Source organism: Larimichthys crocea, chromosome XVI (assembly GCF_000972845.2).
Source record: "Larimichthys crocea isolate SSNF chromosome XVI, L_crocea_2.0, whole genome shotgun sequence".
Classification (NCBI taxonomy): Eukaryota; Metazoa; Chordata; class Actinopteri; family Sciaenidae; genus Larimichthys; species Larimichthys crocea.
Genome location: NC_040026.1, coordinates 5348250 through 5367540, shown reverse-complemented (window position 1 = coordinate 5367540; position 19291 = coordinate 5348250). Strand labels below are relative to the sequence as shown.

Sequence of the window (19291 nt, the reverse complement as noted above, 5' to 3'; positions counted from 1 at the left end):
ATTGATTGCATAATGTATTATGTTATTATTATTATTATATATATTTATAATTATGTATTTATTTCAGAAGTTATTTCTTTCATATTGACTAAAATGGGATTCCATATCACCTTGCTTCTAGGAGCAGCAGGCAGTTGATCTCAGCTCCAGTAAACTAACTGTACCTACCTCTCAAACTAGCTACAATATAGTACCTAAAGAGACAGATATTTTCCTCAGGAGTTGGTGGAGCCTGAACCTGAGCCTGAGCTACAAGAACCTACTTACAGCTCACTTGCAGGATGTCCCTCTATATTTAGATCCTTTAAACATCACTGAACGTATCTATATACTGTAGCTAACAGATAAAAACTCACCAACAAACAGGATGAGCACAAAGAAGGCTCCCAGCTCCAGAGGGCTGGCTTGTGGGAGACCCTGCAGTTTGGTCCACACCTTCTGAAGAATATCCAGCACCTCCTCTCTCACCTCCATGCTGACTCACAGGTGCCACAAGGAGATCCAATATAGAGCTGACACTGCTGCACCTGAAAAACGAAGATAAAACAGTGAGTGAATGAGAGTTTGGCTGTCCTGTGGAGAGACTCTCTCACAAAGTACAAATGAAGAAGTTATTTTCATCTCCAGCTCCACCCTTCACTACTGCAATTTTATACTTCCACCCTGCAATTACGCCTCAATCCCGAGAAGCATATATGCCCTTTATCCCTGAATACTCCATGTGCTCTGTGAGTACTCACTCATTACACACCAGCACCCCTAGTTAGCCAACTGATGAACTTCCTGTACGTGTAGGTGTTGGTGGATACACCATGTGTTTACATCGTGTGTGACTGTGGACAGAGTGTAAGTGTCTGCTCCAGCCTTGGTACATTTGCACACACACACACCCACACCCACACAGGAGGCATCGTCCTGCATGCTCGGTTTAATTATAAACATGGCAGACTATTTCAAGCGTGGCATTTCAAGACTGAGGCGTGTGATCATCACTGGAGCAGCTGTGTGTGGGAGAGATCCAGGCCGATACTAGACAAGGCTCCACAGGAAGACAGAGCTGTGAAAAGGCAGCGAGTCATCAGAGACAAACTCTGAATGGACGTGTGTGATGGATGATCATCTCGAGTAAAGTGTTTAATAGATTTTTATGTTGTTGTTTTTTCAAACGTACTGTCGAAGTTTGTTCAAGCGAATCATTTTGTTATATTTATTTTTATTTGGATCATTTACAGTCCACTGCTCAGATTTAATTCAATGCATCTATTTTTTTCTAGGTGTCTCTCCACCTACTATTAATATTTACATATATAATAACATGATTAAGTGGATTTAAAGATGTGATTCAAAGGCAGCTTAAACATGCCAAACCATGTAAACCAGCTGTCAGTTAAAGTTACTGCTACTGTGCTAGAATAGTTTAGGTATAAACTTTTAGCTTATTATTATATCATTTTTCTTTATCATGATTGGATTTAGCTGCTGCCCCGTTTAGTGGAATAGCAGACTAACTTACCAAAACTGTAGGTTCATTAATATAGATAATGGCTAGAGGAAAATGACGTAGTACATTATTATTTTTTTTTCTAGTTTAAGGTTAGCCGTGGCTCTCTCAGCAGCTAGTTTAAACTAGCTTGTACCTAATATGCAACGTCAGTTTAGTTTAATTGTCTTGCTCACCTGACGTACAGCAGCAGGTATTACACCGTTGGACAGGAAATATCAGTTACTGATTTACTGAAATGGCTCATTTTAATCTAGTTTTTGAAAAAAATATCGGAAATAGGAATAGGAAAGTTAGCTAGCGTTAGTTACTGTACCTCAGGATTCCAGGCGCTTGCGTTGCTGGGCAACAGTTAAATTTAACGTCATTATTGGCACGACAGTGACGTCAGTTGATCTCTGACGTGCTGCACACAAACGAGGTGCACACCTGTGTTAACGAGGCGGTCTAACAGAATATTCATTCATTAAAGAAAGCTGAAATTTAAATTCAGATGTATTACTTTATTAAAGTTGACTTCCAGTGAACTTATTCGTATTTGTTTACATGTTATAGATGATGATTAGTCAGGTGTGCTGTCAAGCTGATTGGAGCACGTTCTAAACGTCTCGTTGACCAATCAGATTGCTCGGTCGGATCTACATGTTGTATGATATAAGTTGCTGCACTATGCTCAATTGCACATGTATGTGTAGGAGAGTAACAGAAGTCAATAAATGAAGACAATTTATAAACACATCAAGTGAATGAAAGCAACATACATGGCAGTACATGCAGTAAACGTCAACTGTAAGTGACAGGAACAAATAAGGAAGGAAAGGAAATGCATGTGTGACACCCAATAACGATATGAAGGTGTCATAATGCCTCACTTTTTTTTTTCTTTTGGTTGGCATACTGTCACAAGGTTGATAGAGGAAACAACAGTCTGCAGCTCGTACAGGAAGAACCAAATTTCCTGACATCAATATGTAGTACGTTACTGTCTGTCCACTTTTTGATGGCAGAAAATCACACAACATCACACAACATCACACAACATCACATAACATCTCCTCAAATATGCATTAACATGGCTTACATACATTTCACGTTGCTGTTTTGTCCTGTTGAAGCCTCTCCAGCTGATCTCAACCACCTGCCAGCAGAATGTCTGACCTCTGCTGCTACCTCCCTGCTTGTTTTTGTCCCTGCACTGCACTCCCACATCATGTTTGATAATTAGCAGAAGACAGAAGAAACCTCACTGTCATGACGAACGACAACAAAGTTTGTGTCACTGAAATAAGTTTCTCCAGATTTTAGTACTTTACTTGCAGAGAGTAAGAACTCTCTTTGTGTGCACATAAGAGTAAAGATGGCATTGAGTTTAACATAAGCAAGCAAAAGACAGTCTCTTACCTCCTTGTGAGTGAGTGTGAGGAACTTCAGTCACTTGTTAACTCTTGTGCGAAAGCAGAAACACACTCAGCTGTACGATGTTTCACAGACCATTACTCCTTCTTCTTGTTTCCACCCTTCCCCCCTCGCTCCCTCACTCCTCTCATTCGTTTTTCTCAAGTTTGTTTGCGGTGCCTGCTGCTCTCAGCCTCTTCATCTAATTAGCCTGACCAATGCTGGATGTTTGGAGGTAACTTGACTCTTTGAGCAGATCAGCAGCAGCCGTTTGCAACTGTTCCTCCTGTGCTGTGCTGTGTTCACTTTCTCCCACTTTGACTTCTCACTCCTGTTCTCAGGGAGTTTGTGTACCTCCTCAATCTCCTCCTCCTCTTTCACCCTCCGTCCCTCTCTCTCTCTCTCTCCTCCCAGCCTCTCCCTCCTCCAACCACTTCACAAAATCGACTTGTTCACTGCTGTTTTCCCTGTCTCCCACTCCCCCTCACCCTCTGTCCTGTCTGTACATCTGAGCAGCCCATTCTCTCTCTCTCTCTCTCTCTCTCTCTCTTTCTCTCTCTCTGTTGCTAAAGACCAGCTGTGCCAGGGCCTCCTTTTTGTCCTCAGTCACCGTGGAGACAAGGCTCCTTCTAAAAGGAGCAGGGGGTGGTGTGTGTGTGTGTGTGTGTGTGTGTGTGTGCATCCATCTGGTGTCCTGCCAGCTGACTCCCATATTTCTCAAGAGCACGTACGTATGCATTTTCAGTGGGAAGTCGTACAACGGGCATAACTGATAAATCCACTGGAGGCTGGTTTTGCCTCAGTGAGTTCCTCCTCTGTCAGAGGTGGGGTCTCCTGTGTTATGGGCAGAAACGAATGAAGAACAATAAGGGTCATTCCTTTCTCTTTGTTGTTGTATATATTTTTAAATAATAGCCAGTCTCTCTGGTGTGTTCTTTGATGGAAGTCCATTGTGTGGGTGTTGACACGCATTAGAAAATATCTGGACTTCGCATGCTAAGTCCATTCATCCAAAAAAGGCTATTACTCATTTCCCAAAACTTCAAAACACTGTGCAGAGTTCCCGAAATGGGAGTGTTGAAACATGTTCTCTTAGTCAGAAATGTTTTTGTAGTTTGCTGTAGTTCAGATTCACATAATTTGCTCCAGATCACAAGCGCACAGAATTTATGTTCCTTTAGGAAGTCAAGTGACAGGATTGCCTCAGACAGTGACAGTGGATTCTAATTCAGTAATCAAAGAAAGAACAAACAACTTCCCTACTTATTTATTTACAGCGTGATCATCATAATCCGTTCTGATTCATAGACCATCATGTAGTGTCACGGGGAGCTTTACTGACAGTATCGTCATCCAGTTATGACAATGACATTCCTGGCATGCTCTTGGATACCAAGTAACATTACACAGATTGATAATTGATAATAATGACAACATTGACAATGTGGACATTTTTTATCATTTAAACCGAAAACATAAAATGAACAGTATTGATTCAGATGGCTGGTCATAAAATGAACAGTCATTTGAATCAATACATCTTAAGTCAAGTCTCAAGTCATTTATTTTCTATCAAGTCAAATTGCAAGGTCATCAAAACAATCATTTGAGTCCACAGCTCTGCTGTACATAAATAATTAGATAGATGTATGCGTTCGACGTGTTAGCAAACAGATTCAACAGATGCAGAGCAATATTATCTGGTGTCATGTTTCTAGTGACCCAGACGAACATTATGTCCGTTAGTCACTCTCCTGTGAGCACAGCAACATGCTGTCATGTCATAACCTCATGAATTTGGTATTGCTAACAGTTGCCTGTTTTCATATCTAACAAGCATGGATTAATATTAGCCTTCATTTAGCATTCAGCATTATGTCCATCCTTTTTGCTCTGTTTTGGTCAACACCAATTCCTTAGAAAAATAACACCAAAGAATGTGTCTGCTTTTTGGTGTTGGTCAGATGTACAGCAGTTAATCTGAGCTAAAACAGCACTGTGAGAGTGAACCAAAACAGTACAGTGGCAGGCTGGAAAACCAAAACAATGAGCTGAAAGGGGCTAAAATGCTACATAGTACTTTTTTCACGTGAGATCTCAAATGTTTTATCCAACTATTAATTGTAGATCACTGTTTAATTTCCCGTTGGATGATCTTTCATGTGTGTGGGCTATTCACACTCATTGCTCACTGACTCCTCAGCACATTCATCATCAGACCAGACAGAATTTCTCACAGCTAAAAGAGCAAAAACAGGTTATACATCCTCAAATGTATGATAACTAGCAGTGACAACACATGAGCTCCATCCTCTATGTAATTTCACAACCCACCTCCATTCTCAATACTGTTAAAGACAGGGCTGATCTTTTGTGAGGATGTCTTTGCCGTTGATGGAAAGGGTCAGTGGTTTATGAGTAAGCAGGGGGCACAGTGTGCAACAATAGGCTGATTTGCATCGACCCCCTGTGTGATAGGATGTGGGGAGGTCTTGTGAATGAAGGTCAGTTGAGTCAGTCTCCATTCAGGCTTTGTTTTAGGCAGTTTAACTTTAACCTTGTGACCCCATGACGCTGCCAGACAGAGCTCTATGCAGTCTTCTCAAGCTTCTTTAGGTAACACTGAGTAATCTTTATCTTTTGCCCCGACCTGCTGCACAGAAACAAAACAAAAAAACATTCACAGATAACCAGAAGACAATCTCTGCTCTGGCTTCTTGTTGTTATATGCGCTAAACCTCATTGGCAGGAAATATGTGGAAAGAACCACACAGGCGAGAAAAACTCTGATGTGACACAGATCTTAAAACTGTATCTTATCACAGACTGAAAACATGTCAATGCATTTTCATGTTTCATAATTTAAAATGAAAAGATCTACTAACTGGTTTGGTTAATATGAATGTGAACCAGTTCAATCAATTACTTCAGTTAAATTTAGAAATGATCACAAAGATTTGACTTTTGTAAAGCCTCACATTGACCCGCTTCACCTATCAGACCTCTGAGATCATCTTCTGGAGGCCTTCTGGTTGTTTCAAGGCTTAAATCTAATCTTATCTTAGTCTAAATCTAAATTGTAGACCTGGAATACTTTACCACATGTTGTACTGGACATAATCTGCTCCATATGAACGAATTGATTATGCTACACACATGCTTGCTTATTCAAAGGGCATCATGCCACACTAAAAGATTATGACCTGAACAAGATAATGCTTTTAGATAAATTATCTCTTCTTGTGACTTTGTGGCTTTACCTGTGAAGCATGTATTAAATATAGGAGTTACTGTATCTTCAATGAGAACTGTACTGAGCTGATAAAGACTGCACACAACCTGCTCATTCTTTGCATTTGTTTTTGAGAGCCATCTCTGCTGAATGTCAGCACCAGTCTGTCCTAATTGTCTAAGAAAATTGGATTTATTGGAAAAGTAATCCAATCGACTGAACAAACTGACTCTAATTGGGCAGATACAAGCTTTATAGCAGCATAGCAACAATCTGCTCTCTCTTTCAGTTTGTTGATTTCTCTCTTCGATTCTTTTTTTCTTCACAGGAAAATAAAGGAAGGTCTGTTTTTTCCCTCAGCGTCCTTTCTGTTCTCTTCAATCTGACCTGGAGCCACGCCATAATAACCTAACTGCTGTTTGTCTTATGGGTGTGGAGGGCTTGTCTGTCTTTCTGAAGAACTGTCAAAATATTAAAAAAGAGGTGAATTCATAGACAATAACACAAGTGTGTTACCATGTATAGCTGTGTGCCATGAATATATTTCACTGATGCGAGATTATGCATCTGCAAAGATAATTTTCTGTGCATGTGTGTGGTAGGGATTGGATTGTGTTTGTGTGGCCTCAGTGACAACATGAGATTATAGTGGTGCAGTATAAAAAACAGCCAATATTCCTTGCATCATAGTTCTTTTTCCTGTGTTTGATACACTTAGCTTTCACCACAGCAGCTCCATTAGCTGCAAAAAGCTCATCCATTAGCTCACATGGTCGGGTTGATGATACATGTAAACAACACACATTGCCTTCATCCATTTGATCTGCAGAAACCGGCTGTTCTTCACCTGCTTTCAGCTCAGACCGTGCTGATCTGAATTCCGAGCAGATGTCTGTTTTCAATCAGAATCTTTTGTTCAAACTTTTTTTTATGCAAACAGAGTGAAGCAATGTAGCAGTGCATGTGGGTTCGTGTGCGTGTGTGTGTGTGTGTGTATGTGTGCTAGTCCAACAGAATGATTCAACTGTGGAGGACGATGACACTTCTGAGATGTCTGTCGATTATGGCGTAACACACATCATGTCGCACGCAGTCATACGCTGCAGACATTGCAGGTCAGATCTTCCCCTGCTGCACCCCAACATGTCCCCACACCATCATCACAACAACAGCTGGTACTGATAAGGCAACTATTTCAGTATGTGTGTATCGACCACAATCCTCATAGGACGTAGTCGGGTTCACAGCCGTCCACCTCTGCCATAGCAAAAAAGACTACAAACAAACAGACGTGTGGGTGAATCATATCAGCAGATTTCACATGAATTATGATATTAGTGACGCCAGCACGTAGGTTAAATGTAAATCTGCTGTGTGCCAGCAGCACAGAAACATAAATCACACATTTATAGGAACATTTTGCACTTTTTTCATAATTTAGGACGAGCTGATTTTCATATTTTACAATAACACGTCTCCTTCTGAATCCTATTTAATTAGTTGTAGGGCCTCCTAAAGAAGGTTTCCTTTCATAGAACCATGACACAGGAGTGACTTCCATTGGGTGAAACACCCAAATTCAGTGTTATATCTCATCTATTCCAAAGTTGACCCAATGCGATATCAGGATAATACTTATGTATCAAATAATATTGATCAGTGATAGGGATGAGCTGTGAGGTGTACAGGGAGTAATGCGTGGAAAGGTTACTGAATCGTGGCATGTATAAATCTCAAGCATGCCCTCTGGAGGCATTAAGTGCACACAACACAACACATTTTTAGGAGCAGATACTCAAAGTTGACCCGCACATTTAGGTCAGCTGCCACATAACCCAAAACCTACAAGTCTCACATTTCCAAAGCAGCAGAAGTGTAAAGAAACAGAGGGTTTGCATATCATCAAAGATGCCATGTTCAGGTTTGGCAGTGGTTGCCAAGTCACAGCTCCTTTCTTCCAGGTTATCTGCCAAAGTCCTCTCTCTTGCCAAAGCCAGCAGGAGGATCTTTCTGTCTTTCCGCTGCTTGCCCCCCAACTTCCAGGCAGCTGTTTTTCCTCTTGTGGCCTGACTCCTACTTTTGTCAGCAGATTCCATATAGATTATAGACTTGGAATCCATGATATGTATCCACTGTAAACTGCCATGATAATTCTCTTCCCACCAGGAGTACAGATGACAACATCTGGAATATGGAGTCCTCCTCCCAGGTTGACCTTCATCTCCAACCCCTGGGTCAACTGCAACAGGTTTTGTTTGACTGGCCTTCATTTTCTCTAGTTTGAGTTAGATGTCTGTGAGTGTTGTCAACACTTCATCATGACAACATCAGTATCTCCCCTGGGTCAAAGCAGTTTCACGCCTGACAAGATGTCAGGGTGCACCATCCTTGTTGCATATCCTGCAGAGAAAGACCCACACACACACACATTGTGCAGGCTGGTGTCACACACTACTCTGAACAAGAAGAAAAATAGCATCTGTATTCTAATTAAACTGCAATAATGATGATAAAAACAGGAATCAAATGTTTATTCAGATTTGTGGTTTAGTGGCAAGGTTGCAAATTGCAACCCCTCGGCTCAACCTCCAATTCCATGCATGTAGTAGAAACTACGGTGGCCTATTTCAAGTCAGTGTTTGGTTTGTTCATTCTGGGCTACTATAGAAACATGTTGGTACAACATGGAGGACTCCATGGAAGAGGACCTGCTCCTTCTGTAGAGATAAATTATCATATTTGATTTGATTAGATCCTTCCAAATGTTACACACCTTTAAAGGTGCAGTGTGTAAGATTTGGGGACTTTATTTTCAGAATAAGGCAAACATGGAAAATAATATTCATAACTATGTTTTCATGCATGTATAATCATCTTCTTATTTGCCTTTTATATCTACAGTGGGAGCAGGTCCTCTTCCATAGAGGAAACACTGCATTTCTATGGTAGCCCAGAACAGACAAACTAAATTGTGACTCTAAACAGGGTCCTTAAAGTGTTGTTTCTCCTTTACACTAGGAAGGTGAGGAGGATGTGAGGAGATTGCAATGCAGCGATTAGTCCGCTAAATGCAACTTAATTCTAGACACTGGACCTTCAAATGAAACAGAGTCTTGTATAAATCATGTTTATAACAGTTTGTTTTGGTATTATATCAAGTATTGAATTTGAATTTGCACTATTGAAAAACAAATGTTACCCAGCCTGACATAAACAAGAATAAAGTACACGACAGCTTTCAAGACAAGAGGAGAGAAAGGTAGAGAAATGAGCATCAGAATGAGGCCGAGTAACACATCAATGTAATCTCACAGAGTACATTCGGATTCCTTCTGATCATCATCAACACTATTTGCTGATTGTTTCAGATTGAGGAAGCTGTCTGTCAGAACAGAGAGGTAGAAACAAAGTAGCTTGTACACAGGATGGTAAACAGACCTTTTAGTGATATTATTGTGATATTACAAATGCACTCTTCCTTCAGATGCACTCCTGTTGACTGCGTGAATAATTCATATCAAAATTAGCTGTACAAGTGTTGTGATTTTAAACATTGCTTCCATAGTAGCACATCAATTCATCTACCCCTTACACCCTAACAGACAGGTGTGTTCAGCATCCAGCCATGTCTTATTTTAATCACTCCCTGACAGCTTTAAAGCAAGAATTAAAGATAAAAAGTGTCGTACTTATGTACAGAACTTGAGTAAATGTACTTAGTTACTTTGCCACAGCTTTTTGAAATACACTATAAACAGACACTACTGCTGCAACAAGTAAAAGATCCCTCATTGGCTTCCCACTCGTGAACACTGCCAGTTGTGTTTGATGAGGTCAGGAAGTGAGCTCAGTTTTCTGGAGAAGCTGCTGAGCTGTGTTTCTTCCTCACAACCTGTTTACCCCTATCAGTGTGCTATTCTAACTTTAGTTACACTGTGTACCTTTAATGTGGATGAAGTGTTAAAGATCCAGTTTTTAGGATTTTGTGGCATCTAGCTATGAGAATGCAATCAAATGAATACTCCCTATCCTTAATAACCCTCCTCTTCCAAGCATGCAGGAGAAACAGTGGACCGTGAAAAACACAAAAGGCACTCAGCGTTTAGTTTGTCCGTACAGTACACGGTAAAGACGATCTGCAGCGTTGGAAGATTATATCCAATTTCCTACCAATAGATCCCCTTAAAGGCCCAGTGTGTAGGATTTAGTGCCATCTAGTGGATGCTGATTTCAACCCCATCACTTCATCCTCTCCTTGTAGGCATGAAGGAGAAAGTACGATGGCTACAGAATGTGAATATGTATAGAGCCAGTGTTTAGTTTGTCCATTCTGGGCTTTTGTAGAAACATGGTGGTTCAACCTGACGGACTCTGTGGAATAGGAAGCACAAAGTCTGTAGATATAAAAGACTTCTTCAGGTGATTATACATGTAAATAAAATGTTAGGATATAATATAGAATGTTGCAAACTACACCTTTAAATCGCGCACACTGCACCTTTAAATCTTAAACACTGCACCTTTAAATCGTACACACTGCACCTTTAAATCGTACACACTGCACCTTTAAATCGCGCACACTGCACCTTTAAATCTTAAGCACTACACCTTTAAATCGTGCACACTGCACCTTTAAATCTTACACACTGCACCTTTAAATCGTACACACTGCACCTTTAAATCTTAAACACTGCACCTTTGAATCGTGCATACTGCACCTTTAAATCGTACACACTGCACCTTTAAATCGTACACACTGCACCTTTAAATCTTAAACACTGCACCTTTAAATCATAAACACTGCACCTTTAAATCTTACACACTGCACCTTTAAATCATACACACTGGACTTAAATTTTAGATTTGTCTCTTCACCTCTTTGGAGGTTTCTCTACCAAGTCAATATGTAGGCCTATGATGTAATGTAGCGTTTACATGCTGTCTGAAATCATAGCTTTCTACTCTAATGTGTGCTTCCCTTTCACCAATTATGCCTTGACAATTAGCAGCTCTAAATAAATGCTGTCATGTCGCCTTTTCATGTAGAAATCTAGAGGGCGCACTTGATCAAAAACCTCGTCGACCGGGAACAAAAGCGTACGTCTTACGTCTTCCGAGCGGCACTTGAATGCACCGTGAGCGTGCCGCTGATAATGAGAGGAGAAAAGGAAGTGCTGTTATTGCAACATCTCTGCCACGTCTGAAGGATCCTCTGCAGCAGCCTGCAGCAGCCAGCGGCGGCTCTGTGCACCGGGATGGGCCGGTGCTGGGCGGTGTGTGGGGGGATGAGAGTCAAGAGGTGGGAGTGACCGAAGGAAGAGAGAGGAGAGGAAGGAAAGAGGAAACACGTAGGGACACAACACAGACTGAAGGAAGGAGCTGCTGCGTTTCTGTAGGATCCAACCCCGCTATTGTTCACACATTAGAGGGGGGTTATTTCTGCGATTTTCCCGGCGTGGTGACCCATGCTAAGCTCAGGGAGAATGGAGGAATTTGTAACCGAAGAGGAAGAGCCGTGGTACGACCAGCAGGACCTGGAGCAGGGTAAGACAAGACAACCATCCTCCGTGCAGCATCCCCACTGTCAGCTGCTGGCGCCGGCCGGTCAGCTGGCCTGCACTTAACAAAGAGCCTCTGTCACGTAAACACATCTTTTCCCAATGCAACCACAAAAATACCACTTATTTCAAGAGCAGGCGACAAAAGCAACATCCATCTGTGACAACAATGCATTGAAAGCATGCCAAACAGGGCCCTGTGCTGCCAGAGACAGTGTCCACATAATTAGTATATTTTGTGGTCGATTAATTGATTATTGATCAATATTTTTGACCATCGATCACATGTCATTTAACATTTTCTGACTCCAGCTTCAAAAATGTGAAGATTTGCTGCTTATATCTGTTTTCTACTTTGTATATCTCTGTGTGGATCTAAGACAAATAACTTCAAGATGTCACCTTGTGATGCTTAATAACCCCAATATTTTAGAGTGAACTCATTGTTATGAAAGGCTTTGTGCACTTTCATCATTTCAAAATGTATCTGCTCATCATTTTAGGCTGGCATGGAGCCTAAATACACAAGGGAAGCAATAATATTAAAGCTGAGTAAGATAAGGGGGGGAAAAAAACCCTCAAAATGTGCGCTATGTTGCCTTAAATGGCAAGAAAATCCACTGTTTTAGTTCCCAAAATATCATATTAATGCAACAAAGTCATATTTTTGCCTCATCTGTGAAATATTGTTGTAATATAAGACTGTTATTAATCATCAGGCTGTAGAGAGATAGCCTTATAATGTCATTTTCATGTGATTTGTCCATAGTGCTGGTTAGAAATGCAACAAACTATTGTTTTTATTATTGAATAATCCATCAAATCCTTTGTTTGCTCATTAATTACCCTTTAGGTGTAATAGAAATTAAGAAAATCTAGTCAAATGTCAATATAATGTCATCAAATCTGTTTTTTCTGTCGTATTAAGACAAATAATCGCAGCAAATTCACACGTTAGAAGCTCGTAAAAACAACACTTATGGCTGAGACGGTTCAATAATCAGAAAAGCTGCAGATTTCTCTGAGTCGACTGACTGATTGATCCACTGCACTGCACAGCTCGAGCACATGTAGTGATGACTGAACAAACTCAGCGCGAGCAGCGAGAATCCTGCAAAAACAAGCCAGCGGGAGAGCTCTCTGTTCAGTCTTTGTCTAATTAACCCAATTCACTGTCAGCTAATTAACCTCCATCTTTTTATTTAGGCCACCTGCTCTCAAGCCTGTCAAACAGATTTGTCTATTTGCTCTACATACATCTACGTCCCGTAGAGGTCTAAGGAGTTTGAGAGTCTTTCCAAGGATTGCAGATGTAATTCAACATTGGTACAAAGTGTATTTCATCACGTTTATGTAATACCAGATGGGTTTGGTATCATCTAATTTCCATATAGATGAGGACTGGCTTTTTATGTTCCTGTTCAGGAGAAACTAATAACACACAGAAAACTACATTTTGGATTTTATACCGCTGTGCACTGAACATCTGCAAACACATTTATCAGCAAATTTAGCACCAAATTTGATATGCATATCGGGCCCCGGCACCACTCTTATGTTGATATGATGGCTCCTGAATCTAAGGACAAAGACTCCTTGCTGTTTTCTGCATCACTTACTTCATTTCCTGCCTCTCTCAAACTCTCCATCACTTCTCCTTGTGGCAAGTAATTATAGTGGTACATTTCCGGAGACGAAATGGTGCTGATGTGGTGATTTTACTTGACCAGAAACACACACGCATGCACACACGTGTCTGCAGTCATGACATAACGGATTAGTTAGACAACTTTGTTCCTGTCGCACATGAGTGGACCTGATAAAAATAAACCTTCAGTGCTCTTTATTCTGGGAATACTGAGGAGTAGAATAGAGACGTCAGCAGAGGGGACGAACATTCATCAAAGTGAAGATGGCGTGGTGTGAGAACGAGCAGTGTGTTCATGCGGAGAGCTGTCTGATAGACAGAGACGATGTCAGAGCTCAGAGCAGCACTGTGTGTGTGTGCGTCCCTATGACTGCTGACTGCCTGAGCTCATCTCTTGTTGTGCGACATTTCAGGATGCCACGGACCCTTCAGAGAGAGAGAGACACCGCTGTCATTGTAGTACAGAACCTTATTGTCATGCAGGAACCACTGGCTGACTGAGCAGTCAGACCCAAGTGCTGCTCGAGCATAGAGCACTCACATATTTTATTCAAAATAGTGCAGAGCTGAAACAATTAGTCCATTAATCGATCAGTCGATCAACAGGAAAATCGCCTGCAGCTGTTTCAGATAATCGTATCATCTCGTCAAGCTGAAATTGTGAAAATGTGCCAAAAAATTCTCTGCTTTTGATGCTTGTTGGCGTCTGGGATGTTGTGCTGGGTATTTTTTGGATTTATCGAGATAATGAATGTCAAGTTAATAAATAATGACAGTAATTGTGAGTTGCGGCCCTAAAACAGTGTAACTCTGCTCCTGCTTGTTGCTGTCTTTGAATCAGTGATTTTAAAATACCTGATAATATCAAAATCCTATAGTCATAAAATTTATTTCGACTTTATGGAAAGAAACACTACATGTAATTAGTTACTTATACAGGGAAAACAAAGGCAACAAAGTTATTTTGTTTTAAAGCATTTGTTCATTTCCTTTAAAAGAACTGCTCAATTTAAATCCTTGAAAGGAAAAGTCCAAATACTGAGGCTGACCCTGCTTGCAACCTAATTTAGAAGATACAAGAACATATCAACTTCAAGTTTAGTGATCCTCTAAAAGTTAATGGCATGTTGCCTATTGGTGGCATCACAGTGACCAATATGAAGCAGCCAATCTGAAGGACCTACCAGCAGCTCTAAAGCTCACTAGTTGTAGCTGCTGAGGGAATTGCCTTACCCTTGTAGAGAGCACATCTGTCATTGTTTGTAGTCTTTGTACTAAGCTAAGCAGCTGTTGTTGGTAGCTTCATATAAACCTCAAACACAGAGAGCGGTATCAATCTTCTTTATTGGCAGGAGACTCGATCGGCTTATTTCCCTAAATGTTGAACTCTGCCTTTAAGTCGTTTGAGCGTGGCGCTCTTCATCTGCGGGGACGTTTAGCAGATGTCTAAGTTGGGAAGCAGAGTCCTCCCTGTGGAATGTAAGAGATGTTATGACGGAGTTACGGCTCGCATTTCAACTCTTAAAGCAAAAAAACAGGAGGGCTGCAGACGTATAATCAGGATGCGTCTTTGTTTGGGGGCCATTGTGTGTTAGCCAGAGCCTCAGCTGGCCATGGTCCAAGTAGAAAAATACGCAGTTCCACCAGCTGAGGCTGAACTGAAGGCTGGTTGGCTTCACTTACATGTGATGAAAGGCCTTCAAGACTCTTCAAATGCTCCTGTTACAGCTTAAAGTGTGATTATGCCACCCAAGCAACCCAGTATTACAGAGCAAAGGTCCCTGTGTGGACCATTAAAATCCTTCTAAATACTGCTGCTTTGGCATATCATGCATTAAGGCAGTTTATGGACATAAAAGCACTCTGCCATGACGCTAAATAATTCATTTCTGTCCACTGAATGTTTTTCTGAAGCTTTTCTGTTAAGAAGCCGAGTATGCAGCAGCAAAAAAAGAAGAGAAGTCTTGTTTTCCACATTCCAGGACATCTCATGGGTGACATGCACGTACCAAAACAACACTGCCTGTAGAAGAGATCCCCACATACTGTATGTAACTGAACATGCCTGTCTACATGTGCACACTTAAAAATACATGTTTGGTCAAACTAAGAGTTCTCTGGGCACACAAACACACTGCGACTGGTTGCAACTGGTTTGTCTGGAGCATGCAGGAAATGTATCTGCCACACATGATGTGATTACGTGGGCGTTCCGGCCTTAGTGGTTTCATCCTGTGTGGGTCAAGCCTCAGATCTGTCTGGAGCAAACAGACAGTTATATGTGGGGCGAGTATTGACTTGCTAAGCTGTTTGCTAGCACAGTGAGTTGTATCGATTGGCTCTCTTCCTCCTTCTCCTGTATTTTCTCGTCGCTGAGGTTTTTTGGCCGTGGAGAGCTGACTTTCCCTCTGAGGCAGCCAAAGAGAATGTGGACAGTAACACAGTGTTTGGCATCAGTTTTTCCTGCTTTTTTTGCTGGAATTTGGTTTTAGATGTGTCAGATTGGCCCAAGGCTAGAGAGCTTCAGCCATGTTGTCTGCTTATGTAATTCTTTTCAGCTTATTTATGAGAGGAATGCTGGCAATGGTATCTGGGAAGTCATGGTTGGAAACTATTTGGAAAAGGGCAAGCACGTTCAAATACTGGCCAGGGGATTGGATGAACCATATCACCAGGTGTGTGTGTGTGGCGTACACACATATATGCTACATCTGAGCTACTTTGGGTTTAAGTTTCTATAGTAATCAAAATTAAATATTCATTATTGCAGTACAGGCCTTTTTTCAGCCTTCTTCTTTTCAACAGTTTGGACTCAGACACCCTGTTGTGTCTGAATTGAGCACAAACAATGAATAATCGCTCATTTCAGCACACGGCAACCTGTAGATCAGGCCTCCAAACATAATAATGCTGTAGTCATACGTCACAGTGACATGTTGTCAACAACACATATTGACATGGAGTAAGTAAGTTTGTTGATTATACTAAAAAATTGTTTGTTGTCCCACATTTTAACAGTGATATGTTTAAAAAATGGCATGATTAGATGAACTACATTACCGTCTATCATGGGTGAATTCCAACCAATCAGATTAATGAACCCTATATTGTAGTCAAACTCTTATAGAAGCCAGAAAAAGGGCAAGAACATTATTAAACTATATATGACAGAACACTATTAATTGTTGCCTTTGAGGCCTTTATGGTAATTGAATAAAATGACATAGGCTGCTCGTGTTCATCATAAAAGACTCCCGCAGAGCCTTTGCAGTTAACTCATCCTTGCAGAGAGTCACAGCTGGACTCCTCACTCCAGCATCCATTCAGTGGTACCTGTGCTGCTGAGGCCAAGGCCCCCGCGGGAATTCATTAAGCTATTTCAGCCCAGAGGAAGTGTGTGAATTATCCCATATGGAGCTGCTGGCAACAGCATGCTTAGCTCGCTGCTCATTAGTCTAATTGCAGCAGGTGAGGACAGGACTGCCAGGTAGAAGAGCAGCATGCTTTCAAAATATCCAGTGACTGAAAAATAGAGTAGAGCCTGAGTGATGGGGGAGTTTTGATGCTAACACCAATAATGAAATTTGATAAAATTATACAAATAAAAAAATATTTTTATACATATATATATATATATATATAATATATCTATATATATATCTATTATATAATTATATATATATATATATATACACACACATACACACACATATATATACATATATATATTAAAAGGTCCAATGGTGCTGCAGGCAGATGTTGGTTTGCAGAGGGAGGGATGGAGACAGGACAACGATGCTAACATGCGGGATCTCTCTCAGCAGTTGTGTTTCTGGCCACCTCGCAAATATAAGTTTAATATTCACTCTGTTTTGGCCTCCACACCAACTTCTGACTTTGTCTGTTTGCTATTTGGGTTGGCAGAAAACAGCTGGACACAACTGTCAACCAAAACAGTAAAGTTACAGCTCATAAAACCAAAACAATGAGCTGAAAGGTGTTAAAACGCTCCACAAAGCTGAGTGAACTGCAATTGGATGATAATTGTCTGTGTTGATTCTATTCATAGCTAATTACGATTACTGCTTTGATGTGGGCGCAGCAAAGTTAGCAACATGCTAATGTCGACAAGTCAGGCTTCTTGCACTCGGCTAATGTGCAAATCGTACTTACTGATAAGCGGAATGTTATAGGTAACCAGAATTATTTTTATTACGGATAATTCTATTTTATTGTTAAGTCAATCGACTGTCAATAAATTGGATTGCCTCTCATATCTCATCACATGGTATGATATGGCAATATGACAATTTACTGATTATTAAAATAGTTTTTATCACTTCTGTTGATCAGCTATGACTTAGTCAGCTATTTTGTAGCACTAAATCAGACAATGATTTGCCCAGTAGATTTGTGATGTTCCGATACGTCAGAACATCCTCAGTAAATCTCTGAGCCACTGGCTGAGTGCCTGATTTCTCGATTTAGTCCATTCCATCATGGGACAGCTGCACTGATGGGTAAATGTTGCAGTGATACAGGTCAGGAGTTGGCATCCGTCCTAGTGATCACTATTCATTATTAAAGACAGAGCCAGGGCTGTTCTGTTTAGTCCTCCACTTTCTTTCTGAGAGGTCGCAAACCACATTGCGCTGACTCAGACCCAACAATGTGGGCCATCAAACCCGCTGAGTCAGAGCACAGTTGGAATAAAGAATGATGACAGTGACTCATCTTGCTTTGGAGGTGCAATAACACAAAGCACAAATAAAAACTGTGGTGCATAAAAGTCAAGCAGTGTCAAGGGCATGAATTCACATTCATTATTCATGAATTATTTAACACATGAAATGTACGTTTGCCTGCCTGCTTCTTGGATCCTGTTTCTGTCCTAATCTCAGTGGAGAGGTGTCTCTCCAAATAATCTTGGCACCAATCTCTGACCTTCATATTCAGTCAGCAGAGAGGAGGACATGCAGGGAGTCATGCTGCATGGAGAAGTGCTGTCTCTCCGTCCTCTCTCTATAATTGAACTTGTCCATTGCAGACTGAGACGACGTGATGGACCCTTTGATCATTCTGTTCCAGACCCTGATCTAACCCGCCTAAAATAGAACGAAGTGCTCCATTAATGGTGACAGTGGCTAATCTAAATTGTATGACTGCATTTCTTCTTCTGTGCGATTAAATCCCCCCTTCTTTCACCCTCAGGCCCTCCTCTCCTATTTTTACTCATGTTCCAGCCATTTTTCTTCATTCATCCTTTGTTTCTATATTCAACTTCCCATTTTACGTTTGGTCATCTTCCTCCAGCTTTCTCCACCCAGGACTTATCTTTTTCTTGATTTTCTTTTCCAATTTCTAGACCTCCACTTGGCGGCAGAGCTGGGGAAGACTCTGCTGGAGAGGAACAAGGAGCTGGAGGACTCCCTGCAGCAGATGTACATCACTAATGAAGAGCAAGTGCAAGAAATCGAGGTATAAACGAGTCCTGCCAAAGCTGTCAACAGCTGGTTCTGATTCAGGCTGGCTGTGAAGCACAGGGATTGCCTTTATTATTTCCTGTGATTGATTTTGAGAAATTTTAATTGAATTCATAAATTCAATCAAGTACAGTTAATAGTTTATAGAGATAGATAATAATGGGAATGTCCCTTTAATAATAAGAGTGAGTTCCTGAGTACTTTGTGACATAGTTATCCATATTTTTAGAATTTTATAAATCTGCCAATCAATTAATTGTTAATTAATGGTTAATAAAATGTCAGAAAATAGTAAGTAAGTAAGTAAGTAAGTAAGTAAGTAAGTAATAGAGAAAATAGTTTCTCAAAGTCAAAGGTGATATCTTTCAAGGTCTTGTTTTGTCAGTCCAAAACCCAAAATGTTCCGTTTAATATGATTTATATAACAGAGAAAAGCATTTTCTGCCTTTTTTGTGAGAAAAATGAATGAAACGA

At 40.8% G+C, this 19291-nt stretch overlaps 1 protein-coding gene and 1 long non-coding RNA gene across 2 annotated transcripts in view; one reads left to right on the top strand and one right to left on the bottom strand.

Annotated features, from left to right (window-relative positions):
• Positions 1 to 492: 492 nt before the first annotated feature.
• Positions 493 to 3564, bottom strand: LOC113747853 (uncharacterized). The gene is made up of 3 exons (XR_003463946.1): positions 2903 to 3564; positions 2587 to 2696; positions 493 to 527 (listed from the first exon to the last, which is right to left on the bottom strand). It is a non-coding gene; the product is annotated as an uncharacterized LOC113747853 (long non-coding RNA).
• Positions 3565 to 11231: 7667 nt separating this feature from the next.
• The window catches only part of LOC104924909 (cerebellar degeneration-related protein 2-like), an 11616-nt gene continuing 3556 nt past the window's right edge, over positions 11232 to 19291 (top strand). Inside the window, exons 1-2 of the mRNA XM_010738398.3 lie at positions 11232 to 11672; positions 18700 to 18812. Of these exons, the coding sequence (XP_010736700.3) occupies positions 11594 to 11672; positions 18700 to 18812 (192 nt within the window). The 5' untranslated portion in view covers positions 11232 to 11593. The remainder of the gene's footprint in view (positions 11673 to 18699; positions 18813 to 19291) is intronic.